The 14465-nt window shown below is 35.2% G+C and overlaps 1 protein-coding gene across 1 annotated transcript; it reads right to left on the bottom strand.

Annotated features, from left to right (window-relative positions):
• Positions 1-8281: 8281 nt before the first annotated feature.
• Positions 8282-13362, bottom strand: LOC145107068 (CTTNBP 2 amino-terminal-like protein). The gene is made up of 2 exons (XM_079043944.1): positions 12736-13362; positions 8282-8691 (listed from the first exon to the last, which is right to left on the bottom strand). Exons 1-2 carry the CDS (start codon positions 13042-13044, stop codon positions 8524-8526), a joined length of 477 nt encoding a protein of 158 aa, XP_078900070.1. The 5' UTR covers positions 13045-13362; the 3' UTR covers positions 8282-8523.
• Between the last annotated feature and the right edge of the window lie 1103 nt (positions 13363-14465).

The raw sequence follows: 14465 nt of genomic DNA, 5'->3' as shown, positions 1-14465 counted from the left end.
GCTGACTGCTGCTCCGGAACGCCCCGGCTACAATCCCATAAACACTAAATCAGATACTGATAACTGTTTTCAGGGTAAAATGACTATTTTACCCCTGGTCAAAGTCAACTTCCTGGTCAATGTCAACTTCCTGGTTGACTCTACTCGCCGAGTCCTACTATGAACTCGCCGAGTTCCCGGACTCACACTTCTCTAACTCGCGACTCGACTCGCCGAGTCGGGATGTAGACTCGCCGAGTCCCTCTACTTCCAGATCCTTGTTCTAACTCATTGAGTCCTCTTCCACTCGCTGATTCAGCTCACAACTCTAAAATCGGAGAAATCGGGAGTTTGCGCTCCGACTCGCCAAGTCCAAGAACAACTTGTCGAGTCCTATGCATGCCCTCACTAAACAGTTGATTCTAATCGATTCCAGTGCATCCAATTCATAGATCTGAGCTTCTAGGGCCGATATAACACGTAAAGTTGCCAACTTTACGTACATGCATAGAGGTATGAAGCTAAAACACCAAAATAAGCTAGAAATGGGAACCTAGGGTTTGGAACAAGGCCTTGATTTGCATAAAGGTAGCTACTTTGAGCTCCTGGGGCTCAATGATGTCCAGATCTATAGCTCACTACCCTAAGGGAGCTCCAATCTCGAGTTTGGACCTTGAAATGTCCCAAAAGTGGCAAAACAAGCATATATGAAGATCTACTAGGAAAATGAACAAGGTAGAGGCTTTATTACCAGATGAAGTAGCAAATGGAAGCTAGCTTCTGGATCTCCTTCTTCTCCTTTGCACCTTCTCTCTTTCCTTCTCTTCTACACTTCCAAGAATACACCAAAACACTCAAAATCAAGAAGGAATCACTCAAGCTCACCAATGGAGGGCTAGGGTTTTGAGTTCTGGACTATAGGGGCCGCAAATGAACCTTGGGGAAGAGAATGAGATGCTTAAATAGGGTACCAAGTCCCGAAATTAGGGTTTCCCGACCCAGACCAGACTCGCCGAGTCCACTAGCCGACTCGTCGAGTCGGTCACTTAATCTTCCACACGGAGCCCGCTCCGACTCGTCGAGTTCTTCCTTGGCTCGACGAGTTGATTCTTTCGACTTAGGGCTTTTCTTTCCTTTCTTGGTCTTTCTGATTCTGGGTGTTGCATAAATGGTTTTGTGTTCACTAATTGCATGATCATTGAGATTAGATGTTCATTAATCATTAATACTAGAATTTCCGACCAAGATAACTAGTCATAAAAATCAGTAACTATCACAACTGGCATTTTAGCTAGGAAATTCAATTCCTGTGTAACCATTCAACTATTGTAAAACTTATATTCTAAGTAAATCTCACTCAATGCACATTTAGATTCACCATTCATGCTCATCAAAGAGTCTGAAGCCCTAAGATCCATGGTTTAAGTCCATATTGGACTAGGAGTTCCTTATTGGGCCTAATGGACCAATAAGTACCCAATTCAACTTTATCGGACTTAGAAGCCCTAATTGGATCCTAATTGGACCCAATTCGTAAATTTTAAACATTTTGGACCATTTGGGTCTACAATGATCCATTCTAACCCTAATGGGCCTTATTGGGCCATAACTAATCCAATTAACCATTAGTGAGCCATAAGCCCATTCTTTTATTCTAATTGGGCCGTGAATGCTTCCAAGAGCCCAATGGGCCGAAAAACCTTATGATTAGGATCCAAATGTCCTAGCTAAACTTAATGGGCCCAAACTACTCCACCATTTCTTCTTGGCCCAAAATCTCGGCCCATGTTTAATAAAAAGAGAAAAGAAGAGATTAAGGGAGGGTTGACTTTGGGAGGTGCCACCTTATTTTTGTTTAGAGGATAACTAAGCTTTAAACCACCATGTATCCATACTAGTCACTTCATCACTCTCTCCCCTCTCCTCTTCTATTCTTGGCCGAGAGCAAGATCAAGAACACACACACACATTTTCAAAACACACTCTCTAACGCTCTCAAGAATATCCCTCTTCTTCCACAAAAATTTCAAGATTTAGTGTGTGTCATCAAGAGGTTCTCTTCTAGATCATCACTCTTTGGTAAGTTGTTATCACATTTAAGTCTTTGGTTTCATCCTTAAGCTAAGAACACTCTCTTATGAAGCTTCATTTCGTGATCTAACACCCTAGAAACCATCCAAGTCCGAAAACTACTTCAAGGTGTTGCTAGGACCAAAATCTTCTTCATTTCTTCTTCAAAACCGAAACATCAAAGCAAAGGTGAGTTCATACCCCCTTGTTTTTCGGTTTTCATATGATTTTTGGGGGAGAATACAAGTAAAATGTGTAGATCTATGCGTTATATGCATGTTTTGTGTGAATTCTTAGTTTATTTGGTAAAAATGTGTTAGATCTTAGTGAATCTCGAAATTTTAAGTATTATGTAGCAAAGATCTAAGAACTACAACACTATATATATCATATTATCAAGCCAAAGGTGAACACATGTTTAAGATGCAAAAGAATTCAACAAAAACCTTGTTAAAGGTCAAAATTGTCAAGAAAACAAAAGATAAGGGTAAAAAGTGAAAATTTTGTTTTCAAAAGGGCCAAACAGGTCCTACATGTATAAAAAGGTATTTTTATGCTAAACATATTTTTAAAATGGTCAAAAATGCAAATTCGAGCTTATTAGGCCAAACTTTTGGGCCTCACGGCCTTTGAGCCCAATTTGCGAAACAAATGAAGATTTGAGGTTTAAAAATGTTATTTGGCCAAAGTTGGAGTCATAAATGTAAATAAACCAAATTTAGAGGTGAAAATATCATCTATTTTCAAATTGGACCAAAAATGTAAAGTTTTCCAAAATTGGACCGAAAGTGTAAACTTTTACCAATAAGGGGCTGAAAATGTAATTTTCTGCGAAACAGGGTTTTAAATGTGAAAATATAACATTTTGGGTCAAAACTGTAAATTTACAGACATTTGGGACAAAATTGCAAACTTTTATAAATTATGGACTAAAGTGTCATTTTTACAAAACTTTGGGCCTTAATTAAAGATTTGAGTATTATTGGCCAAAAATGTCATTTTTACAAATGAAAGCTTTTATCATCAATCTATTAAGCCGCGAACTAAAACAAACAATCGAATCAAACGAACGAACGAAATACGTCAAAAACTATTTATTGGGCCCAATATTCACATTTCTTGGCCATTGGGGCCCTTAGGGCCCAATTGAGTGTGAAATGAGCCCAATGTTTTCCATGACATGTTTATTGGGTCTTGTGGCCCACTTACATGTTAATTTGGGCCTAAGTTATGGATTACATGTTTATTGGGCTTTTGTGGCCCATTTACATGCCTATTGGGCCTAAATTACCCTTTTACATGTGATTGGGCCTTTGTGGCCAAATTTCATACTAATAGGGCTTGGAATGGAAATTTCATGTGTTAGTAAGCCGTAACGATACCCTTATGTAATCATAAAACTCCATAAATTTATTCAAGTACCTTTCGAATACAAAAACATCTCACAAATACGTAAACATTAAACATAATACAAAAAGAGGTTAAGAATCTAGTGAGACTTGTCGGTTGGCACCACTGAGTGTACAATCGTAGCCTGTAGTTATAATCAGAGTTTCCTTGTAGGAAAGCGGGAGTTTGTGTATAGATCTATACGGGGTGACCCCCCACGCCTTAGTTGATCGCTACAGCTAGACTAGGCCAGTCTAGGGCGACAACATCCTTAGCAAGACCGGCATTTGGAAAAATACCAAGACGGGCAACCTAGTCATTATCATGCATGGTTATAACGGCTCATATAGGGATTCAATACCAAAAGATAACCTTTTGAAGATAAACTATTTAATTGTGTTAATGCAAAACGGCTTATTTAACGATACAAGAATTTAGACGTTGTTACAAAACAGAAAATATCGGATTTTCTGGGGAAATTATTCATATACAATTATCATTTATTCAAAATACAATGAATCTAAACTACACTCTTACAAGTTTTATCTATTAAATTCACACATGCATTTATACTCGATTTTCACATCATTTTCAAAACATTTTATGGAAAATATCGGATTTTCTGGGTTTTTATGAAAGATACAAAGACTTTTATTCAAATATACTTATGAACTCACCAACATTATATATGTTGACCGTTTGCAAAATAACTTGTATTCTCAGGTAATCGTTAAGCTGGAAAATATGCAAGTGTATGGTTTTGTTTATGTAACATCACTTATCGTACTTTGAACAATTTGAACTTATGTATTTTAACAATGTACTTGATGTAAACAATGCCAGTTGTATTATGTAATGTTGGTGATGATCGTGTTATGATTCATGTATATTCATTGTGATGATTATTCAATTGTTAGTCACACGAGCCCCCGTACGTTTCCGCCGTCTGGTTCGGGGGTGTGACAGTAACCAACTCATTAATCCATTGCATGCTAACGAGTTAAATATAGAAAACTAGGGGGATTCGTATTCTAGTGGAAGTACTTTAAATCTGCTGTTTTAAACAACAAAACCCCTTTTTTACTTTTATGTCACTAGTTTAATTATTATCCTATTTATTTGAATCAAAATCATTGTAACATCCATAAAAATCATGCCAAATTTAAACTTTTAAAAATATTCCAAAACCATTAAGTATTACAAAAGCTGTTTCCAAAATAGTTCAGTGCCAAAATATCCCAGAATCAAATCATAAACAACAGGAGGTGTACGATCATGCCTTCGCCTTCCTGTGATCATTAGAAGTACCAGAAACAAAATCAACAACTGTAAGCCCGAAGCTTAGTGAGTTCCCCCAAAATACACATACGCACATCAACATACATATAACACAAACAACATACTATAGGTCCAATCAACCATCGGGTTGGAATACCCCAGGCCCTCAACCATCGGGTTGGAATGCCAATCATACTATAGGTCCAGTCATTCCTCGGGATGGAATACCCCAGACCCACAACCATCGGGTTGGAAGGCCCTCTTACTACGAGTCCAATCATCATCGGGATGGAACACTCACGGCCCACAACCATCGGGTTGGAATGCCCAGGTCTGTTGGCTCTCGCACAAAGCAGAGGAGCCCCAACCACCAATCAACATGTGCACATATATCAGATAATCACATAACAGTCTATAGACATACAAACTGATCTAACCGACCATACTAGCATAACATCATCCTATCTACCAGGATACTGATCTATAGATCATAACATATAATATCATCCTATCTACCAGGATCCTAATCTAACAGCTCATACTAGCATAACATATCAGAGTAACAATCAAAAAGGGCCGGCCTTGGTGCCTTAGACCCTTGAGCATAGTGAGGAAAACTCACCTCACAAATGTCGAACTTAAGTGATTAGCTCAAACCCTCGAATCAAAGCCACGAACTCCACCACCTATAATTTCCATGAGACCACTCCTATAAATTCCCAATTTACTAAAATACCCCCAGTGGTCAAACTGGTCAACCCTTGGTCAAAGTCAAAGTCAACAGTCCATGTTGACCCAACTCGTCGAGTGCAGCTAGCAACTCGTTGAGTTCCTTAAGGGTTCAGAAGGTCATAAAACCTTCACTGACTCGCCGAGTTTACTACCAACTCGTCGAGTCTATGCGTGTTCAGAAGTCGAGGAAACCCTAACTGGCTCGTCGAGTCATCCTACTGACTCGCCGAGTTCATGCAGAAACCTTCAAGGCTAATCTTCATCGCACTCGCAGAGTTAGCCATGCAACTCGTCCAGTCCCTTCAGTCCTTCCTCCATTCAGATGCTTATAAGCCACCTAAAGCTCCATATTGCAGATCTGAGTTCCTAGAGCATACTTCCTACGTAAAGTTTCAAACTTTACGTACATGCAAGGTGCTAATGGCCAAGATCAAGCTAGAGAAGAGGTTCTAAGTGAGGATAAGGCATTATCTTGCTAAAGGCTGAAACTTTATGACCATAAGAACAAAGATGAGTCTAGATCTGAAGTTGCAACTTCAGATCATGTTCATTACCCGAAATGAAACACCAAACAAGCTAAAATGACCCTAATCTTAACATAAGAGATCTAAGTATGAAAGGGTCAAGGTACAAGCTTTTTACCTCAGGCTAGCTCCCAAAACGATGTAGATGGCAGATCCACTTCCTCTTCTTCAATCCAAGCCTCTAAATCTTTGAGTTCTCTTAATGAAAGCACCAAAACACACTTTAGCTCCTCACACACTAAAGAATGGAGTCTAGATCGATTAGGGTTTCCTTTTAGCCGTCAACAAGTGATAAGGGGGCTGAAGGAACGGACTTAAGGTCCTTTAAATAGGGTGCAAACCCTGAAATTAGGGTTTTCTCATTCTAGCTCCAACTCGTCGAGTCTGTCCTCCGACTCGTCGAGTTGGTCACTTAAAACCCGCGACCAAAACCGTGCCTACTCGACGAGTCAGGGCATCCAACTCGTCGAGTTGACCTTTCAAATGGAAATATAAGACTGAAAAGTTTGTACCTGAGAGTCGGGGTGTTACAATCATACCCGTTCCCCGAAAGTTCGACATCATTTCTAACCTTAGACTATATTGTTTCACGACTAGATACACTGTCTATTTGTGTTTTAAAACTAGTTGAGATTCGATATGATTTTATAAATTTAAAAGTGATGGTATAAAAATAACACATCATTCCCATTTAAAAAAAACGGAAAGAATATTAAAATATTTCCGAAAAATCATGTTTCACAATTCTATCATGAAATTGTAGTTATGATGTCATTTCACAAAAGAAATATTTTTAAGTTTAATTTTGCAATTAACCTATTAAAAAATATTGAAATAGGTGGTCATGTTTTGCTGATGGGAAAAAAGATGGTCAATTTGTTAAATGACAACATCATATGGCTGTCATGTTTGTGATTATCCCAAAAATAAAAGAGGGCAAATTAAAAAAAGTTGGTATTTAGGGGGTGTTTGGATAGGAAAAAAATAAACTGTTTATTGCTTAATCCCACCGCAATAATCAAATTTAAGTGTTTGGATAGGAGTCTTTAAAAATCAGCTTATTGCGGTAGGAATAAGCCAAATAAGCTGATTTTAATAAGCAAAGGGGGGAATGCTTATTGCTTATTGCTTATTGTTTATTGATCATTTTACTCATATAAGCTGTTTTGTTTGCCAAACACTTAAAATGCTTATGGTTTATTGTTTATTCCCACCGCAATAAGCTAATCCAAACACATTTTAAAAAAATGTTTATTCTCACCGCAATAAGCAAATAAGCAATAAGCTAATAAGCTAAAAACTATTTATCCAAACACCCCCTTAATTAGGAAAACTCTTTTTTTCTGTATTAATTAAAAAAGAAACACCCATATAAGGCTTACCATAAGTCCATAAAGTCAAACAAAACAATACCTAAGCAAACATTGAAGCAACAATACTCACCTAATTTGCATGCACCGGATTTTCAGTTTAAGCAATCTGAAGACACAGCAGCCATAGAAACCTAAGGTCCAAAGTTACTCTCCAGGGTGAATTTAATTTCTTATGTAACTGGGTTGTTTCTTTTGTATTTTTATTTATATGCATATCTTTTGTGACTAGGTCATGACTTTGGAATCCCAATATGCAAATATTCAGGAATAAATGACAGCATGTTGTAGTTTTTTTTAGACTTTGTAGAATTGTCGGTATGTGTAGATAAATATCTGCCTAATGTTCTGTAATATTGATTTCAATTTCAGGATCAAGGAGGCAAAACTCCTTTTCGATTATGCTATAGACTCTATTAACATCTGCGTTTGACTTATTTTATCTGTTTTTAGTTTTTTTGCATCTGCAACTTTTAAGATATACTATATCTCTCTTTTTGGCATGCGATCATATACAATTTATGTGATTTTTGTTTGTGTTTAAAACTACAATATTTTAGTAAAAATTCATCTTTTTATTTGTAAGAAGATTAAGGCAGGTTGCTATTTCTTACATTTAGCTGGCCTTTTATGATTCTGGTATATATTTTGTATTCTTTATCTTTTGATTTCTTGAGTTTTTTTAAACCAGCCCCTTAAATTATCACACAATTTCTTCATACAGAAAAATTACAAACAAGGGGAGAAAATGAAAATATAAAAACGAACGTTAAAGCCCATTGATGATAAACCATTACTCCATTAGTAGTTTAGTACAATGCGAGCCTTTAGCAGTTAGCCCATTACAATGCCTATTAAGCCTAAACTATTTCAAATTAAACAATCTATTTTTAATCGAGTTTAAATACAGTTAAGACTTAAAACCAAAGAAACAACATAAGAATCAAAAACGTAAAAGTGTATTTCCGTTTAAGAACCGTCAACGCAAGTCAAAAACAAATATTAGCACATAGTCCAACGTCATGTTCGTAATTTCACAACTAACAATATTTACAAAACAAACCCATGAATATTAGGGTTATACTCTATTAACTCATGAGCCATGGATGGAGAATCAAACCATGCACTCTTCAAATTCTAGCAATGTATCTTAAGAAGAAGACAAGGGTAAAATGGGAATTTTAGCAATTTGATTGAAAATTTGAGCTTGAAGTGAGCTTTGGATACATGACACGTGGGTCCGGCGACCACGGAATACGCCCTGATGGACAAGGCACTGGTTGAGCTATGAACGTTGGAACATGTTCGCCTGGCATCAACACCGAAACCTCTCTTGCATTTTCAGATATCTAAAATGAACAAACAATAAATATTAATTGATATACATATGTCATCATTACATCATACGCTATGTATATCAAATGATAAATGATAGTTTAACTAAAAAACTTTAAAGTATAAGAATAATGCTAAAATGACTTGTACCTTTCAGCATAGCATTACGAGTTATATGTGCATGAATGTATTTATTCTATAATCAATTCATGGGCAATTAACCCGAATATTTGTTTAATTGATAGTAAGCAACTTATCGACATATTTTAAGATAGATTAATCTTCGTAGGTTTGGAAAAATAAATTATATTTTCGATGATTAATGTATGTAATAGGTTGATTTAGCGCATAATAAGGTTGAAAACGACAAATAATTTGGTAGTCATGCACAAAGATTGAGGAAATATGAAAGAATATTTTACGAGGATAGATACAAAAATGTTGAAAATATATGACAAAACAATGTCTTGATTCATTCGATTCCTCAAAATACGGGAAAATGTTGGATTAATCGGATCCCGACAAATTAATAAATGGGTAATAATATAACATGTTTCAATAGGACAAATGTATTCATTTTTATAATACATAAGTGCATAGTAAGTTGTATGCCTCGAAGACTTAAAATACTTGTTAAGTACAATTAAGATAACTCGAAAGATTCATCCATGTAGCCCAAATGCCATTTTTGGTGAGTTTATTTTTTTTAATTACGTGTTGTCATATGTGTTATATATTAGAGGAGATAGTTTTATCTTTGTTATCTATTATCTATAACATGTGTTATATATTAGAGGAGATAGTTTTATCTTTGTTATCTATTATCTATTATGTTATATGTTATTGGTTATATGAGATAGTCTTATTTTGTCATATATGTGTTATGTATTAGAGGAGATAAGACCCACGGAAGCATGTCATGTTCCTATCCTAATCTTGCCAACCAAATATAGCACAACTCCATGACGCCAAAAGAGAGTTGGGGCCTAGAAACCAGCTAACAATTTGTTGGATAATTATGGGGTCATCATGCAACTATCAAAATCAAGAAAATAGTATAACAAGGAACATGCACATGCTTCCTTACAGAATTAAAGAAACCCAAAAATGCCCAATAAATTCAAACATCACCCCTCCACTCCCCTCACCCTCTTGTTTTGTCTTGTGGGCATACTATAAAACCATATCCCTATCATATCAAGTATTAACCATCTTCTAAAGTTTATAGGAGAGTAGCCACTATCCAAGTGGACCTCAAGAAAATGACAAAAAGTTATATAATATTAATAACTTTTGTCACTTTTCTATCATTTTGGAAAAAGTATACAATACTAAACTCTTTAATTAGAGCATATTTTTATAACATATTATTATTACCAATGGAGTGGGTGATATATTTTTATTATTATTTTTCTAACACTTATTATTCATCAGCCATTTATATATTTATTAAGGGATAATGACTTAAAAGGTAATATATTTTTCGATTTATACACATTTGGTCACTGAGTTTTTTTTTCGTCCACATTTACCCCTTCAACTTGTTAAACTGTATACATTCAGTCCTTATGACCGGCTACTCTAGGTTACCCGGTAAAAATGACTTAATAAGGTAATATATTTCTCACTTTGTACACATTTAGTCCTTAATATTTTTGTACACATTTCGTCCTTTTTTTTTTGCAAAATAAGTCATTTTTTTATACTCATTCAGTACTTATGAAAGATTTTTTAGTTTTTTCTGACGAAATCTTACGTGGGACATTCATTAATGAAGTGTATGGAGCTTTTGATGCTTATATCCATCGCGATCTCGACTACTCGGTTGCTTAGGTCATGTGTTCTAAACGTCATAACTTCTTCATATGATATCGGATTTTAACGATCTTTATATCCATGCATTCATATTTTAGTCTACTACAACTTTCATTTAGATTACTCCCATTAAAAAATAATATATTTTTACTTATAATTTTTATATCCATACGCGGTGGCGGATTTAGTATGGTCCCGGTGTTGCACCGACAATACCTGTTTTTTTTGTTCGCAGTGGAAAAATTTTCGCTTTATTTTTTACGTTTATACCTATTTTCCATGTATCGACAACACCTATTTCATCTAGGCAACACCTGCTATGTATTACTGCGTCTTCCCCTGTCCATACGTTTTTTATGAATGCATGTACGTATGTTTTTTTTATAAAATCCTTAATAAAAATATATTACATTTTAACAGGAGTAATCTTAATGAAAGTTGTAGTAGACTCAAAAAAATGAACATGTGGATAAAGATCCTTAAAATCTGATTTCGTATGAAGAAGTTACGATGTTCAAAATACAAGACCTAAGCCAAACCACAAGACTTACGCAACCAAGCAGTCGAGATCGCATTGGACATAAGCATCAACAACCCCAAACACCTCATCAATGATTGTCTCACGTAAGATGTCGTGAAAAAAACCTAAAGAAATCATTCATAAGTTCTGAATGAGTACAAAAAAAAGGACTTATTTTGAAACAAAAAAAATTGTTAAGGACTAATGTGTACAAAATGAAAAATATATTACCCTATCAAGTCATTTTTCCCGCCTAACCTGGAGTAACAGGTCATAAGGACTGAATATGTACAGTTTAACAAGTTTAAGGGGTAAATGTGGACGAAAAAAAACTCAGTGACCAAATGTGTACAAATCGAATAATATGTTACCCTTTTAAGTCATTATCCCATTTATTATAGTATTACATGTAATCCGTTGTTCTTAACAATAGTTTTATTTTATCCGTCATAATTATGTTTTATATTTGTATCTTTATTATTTTTTATTAATGTATAAATATTAAATATACAAAAAAGAAAAATTGATATTTTTATAGAAAAATATATTTAAAATGCATTTATCAAACCCATCAAAATGACACTGATGACAAATTCACCTAGATAGAAAGATAACTTCAACTGATGTAACAAAAATAAATAAGCTTTAAAAATGGTTCTTGAAAGTCTTCTGAAAGTACAGGACGAATTAACTATGAAAGGGTTCTTAAAAAGCCTCGTACTATACTGAATTTAAAAGGGAAAAAAATTAATAACCTATATACAACTGTTTTCTCTGAGAAAACGACTAATTAGAAAAACAAAAGAAATGAGGTCTCTTCAATATATAGCTTAAATGCCCATAAAATTATTTACTTATAGCTTTATTTAAAATAGCATAACCACACACTCAGATATATGTTTTAAAGTATATATATACAATTTGTGTGATTATATATATAGAAATAGAAATGAGTGTAATTGCAATGCTCTGTAATAAATGAGGAGAAAATAAATAAGAAGATTTAAACAACCAAGGGCCCATAATTTGAGAGTTGCGATACACAAGAGAGACAAAAAAGGCATGTACAAGCATGGCCTTGTCTTAACAAAGAGGGCCATGACATGTTCTCTCGATCAAACATATACTCCTTTTTTTCCCACCACAAATTAAATCATAAAAGAAAATTTTGTTGTTGCCTTAAAGAAGCAAATCAAAAAGAACAACATAAACTTTTCAAAAAAAGCTCCAAAAACCCCACAAAAAGAATGAAATTTGTACGAACAAATCACTTTCATTCTAGACATTTCACAAATAATCGAACAAACTTATATATATCTTATCAAATTACCATCGCAAATGCAATTTTCTAAAGGTATATTAATAAAGATCGTTGCTAAATGCAAGATTGACAAAATTTTGTTTGATTTAAAACAAAATAATGTGATATATCTTTGTAAAAATAGATCGATAAACCCGCAAAAAAGAGCTTTATTTGTTTTCTCAAGTAAAGAGTCTTGAAACTTTATAAAAGTTAAAGAATTCAGAAAATGCACAAACAAACGGAAAATCAAGTGCATCACATGTTTCAGATTTCCAAAAAAAACACAGAATTTAATTTAACCACAAGTTCAAGAAATATGAAATATTCAATTTTGTATGCAAATTTCTCTGGTATTTTGTTTCAAGAACTTTGCAAAACTTGAAGAAAAATCTCCTTCGAACATTTGTAAAGTGAACTGACCTTGAAGGAGGAGTTAGCGAGTTTTGAATTGAAACCCATCTGAGAACCAACATCTCCGGCAGCATTCCGGCCACCAGCACCGCCACCGCCAGGAGACAGCACCGGCGACGTGGTTCTAAGAAACCTCTCAAAAATGGCCATAACAAGAAACATGGAGATCAAGATGGCAGTGGCAACAAACCCAAAAGAGATTGCATTTACAGATTTATCAAAATGTCTCCAGTGATCATCTCTTTGTTCTTGTGAGTACAATGACGGAGCTTCGGTTGGTGGCAAGAAACCCCATGGATGAGCATCATCTCGACCCATTACAAACTAAAACACAGTGTTTCTTTATAATATTTTGGTTGATGTTGAAAGATTGAAATCGGTTGGCTTCAGATGGCATTATGAAAGCATGTTAGGGTTTGAAAGTTGGTGTCCAGCCTGAAGATAAAGATTCACAGGGATGAAGATGGAGAGCATGTGAAAGTGTGAAACTTTACAGATGGGGTGACTGAAGGTTGAAAAAGAGAGATTTTGGGATTTGGGTGAGTGTGTGAGTGTGTGTTCTTTGTATACTTGTTGAGTTTATGGGGGTGGGCTTTTTGAGAGAAGACCGAAGGTGGGAGGCGTGTTCGGTGTAATATGGTATAAAGCTTGTTTGATTTTTTTTTTAATAAAGGTATACTGTAATAAGTACTTTTAATTTAGTCAAAATTATTAAATATTTTAAAAAGTTAGCACAAAAATCATTTAAATTGTTAACAATTATAAAAAAGAAAATGAAAAGTTGGAAATAATATAAGCAACTATTATCCGAGTTCTATTTCGGTCATAATATATCTTGTCTATGGCTCCTTAAACATTTTTCTTTTAATTTGGTAATATTTTTTACCGATTATTGTTGGATTCAAGCCTTCAACCAAAATTATTTCCACAAAATTTCGTCAAAAAAAATGTAAACTTATTTATTTGGTTAACCTTACGCTTGACTGTTGTATATCAAACTAATAGACACGTAAAGAAACCGACAAATAATATTGAGAATTATATGTCGATTAGTTGCCAATAACAAATCCAATTATTATTATTATTATCTTTACCAAGTTTCGTCCAAAACCAGATCAATCATTCACGATTAGATCTAATTATAAGAAATGAAGAAGAAGACTGTCATGTTGTTGGACGAAATTCAATGCAAGATAGAAAAGTAAAAACCGACATGTTGATGGTTGATCTTGAACTTGAAACAATTGCACGGATCGGACTCCTGTCCTTAAAGGATTTTACTTCGCTTCTACTGGTTGTAAGCAACAGAGTAAAAACCCCAGGATTTAATGCAGATCTATCGATCTTCCAACAGCATTGGAATTCGATAAACACAAAGCGAATACTCGGAAACCGGGAAAAAACGCAGAGAGTGGAAGAGAGGCTTTTAATTTTCGTGAGTAGTCAATATGGCTCCTAGGGAGCTGTATTTATAGGTATTGAAACCCTAGAAGGCATGAAACAGGCCCCCGTAGGCCGGCCCCAGAAACCCTAGGGCGACGGCTTGCTCTACAAGCAAGTTGTTTCCTGATCCTTCTAGAATAGAACTCGTCAAAAATAAAAGCTCCTCAGCTCCCAGCGACCGATGCGTCGTGCGCCTAAATCGCGCACTCGCAGCGTCGGCTAGTGCTAGGCTAGGCTAGGCGCGTGCGTGGGCTTGGCCCATTCCTTGATCCACTAAAGCCTTTGAAGGCCTATCA

The sequence above is a fragment of the Lactuca virosa genome, chromosome 4 (genome assembly GCF_052849685.1).
Source record: "Lactuca virosa cultivar CGN04683 chromosome 4, Lactuca_virosa_CGN04683_v6, whole genome shotgun sequence".
Taxonomy (NCBI): domain Eukaryota; kingdom Viridiplantae; phylum Streptophyta; class Magnoliopsida; order Asterales; family Asteraceae; genus Lactuca; species Lactuca virosa.
Note: the sequence above shows the minus strand (reverse complement) of the source record. Positions and strands in the feature narration are given on the sequence as shown.

Excerpts from the sequence above, each read along its gene's own strand:
- LOC145107068 (XM_079043944.1), bottom strand. The coding sequence starts at position 13,044 with ATGGGTCGAGATGATGCTCATCCATGGGGTTTCTTGCCACCAACCGAA. Across the intron at positions 8,692-12,735 it reads TCGCTAACTCCTCCTTCAAG|ATATCTGAAAATGCAAGAGA; the intron begins GTCAGTTCACTT and ends TGTTCATTTTAG.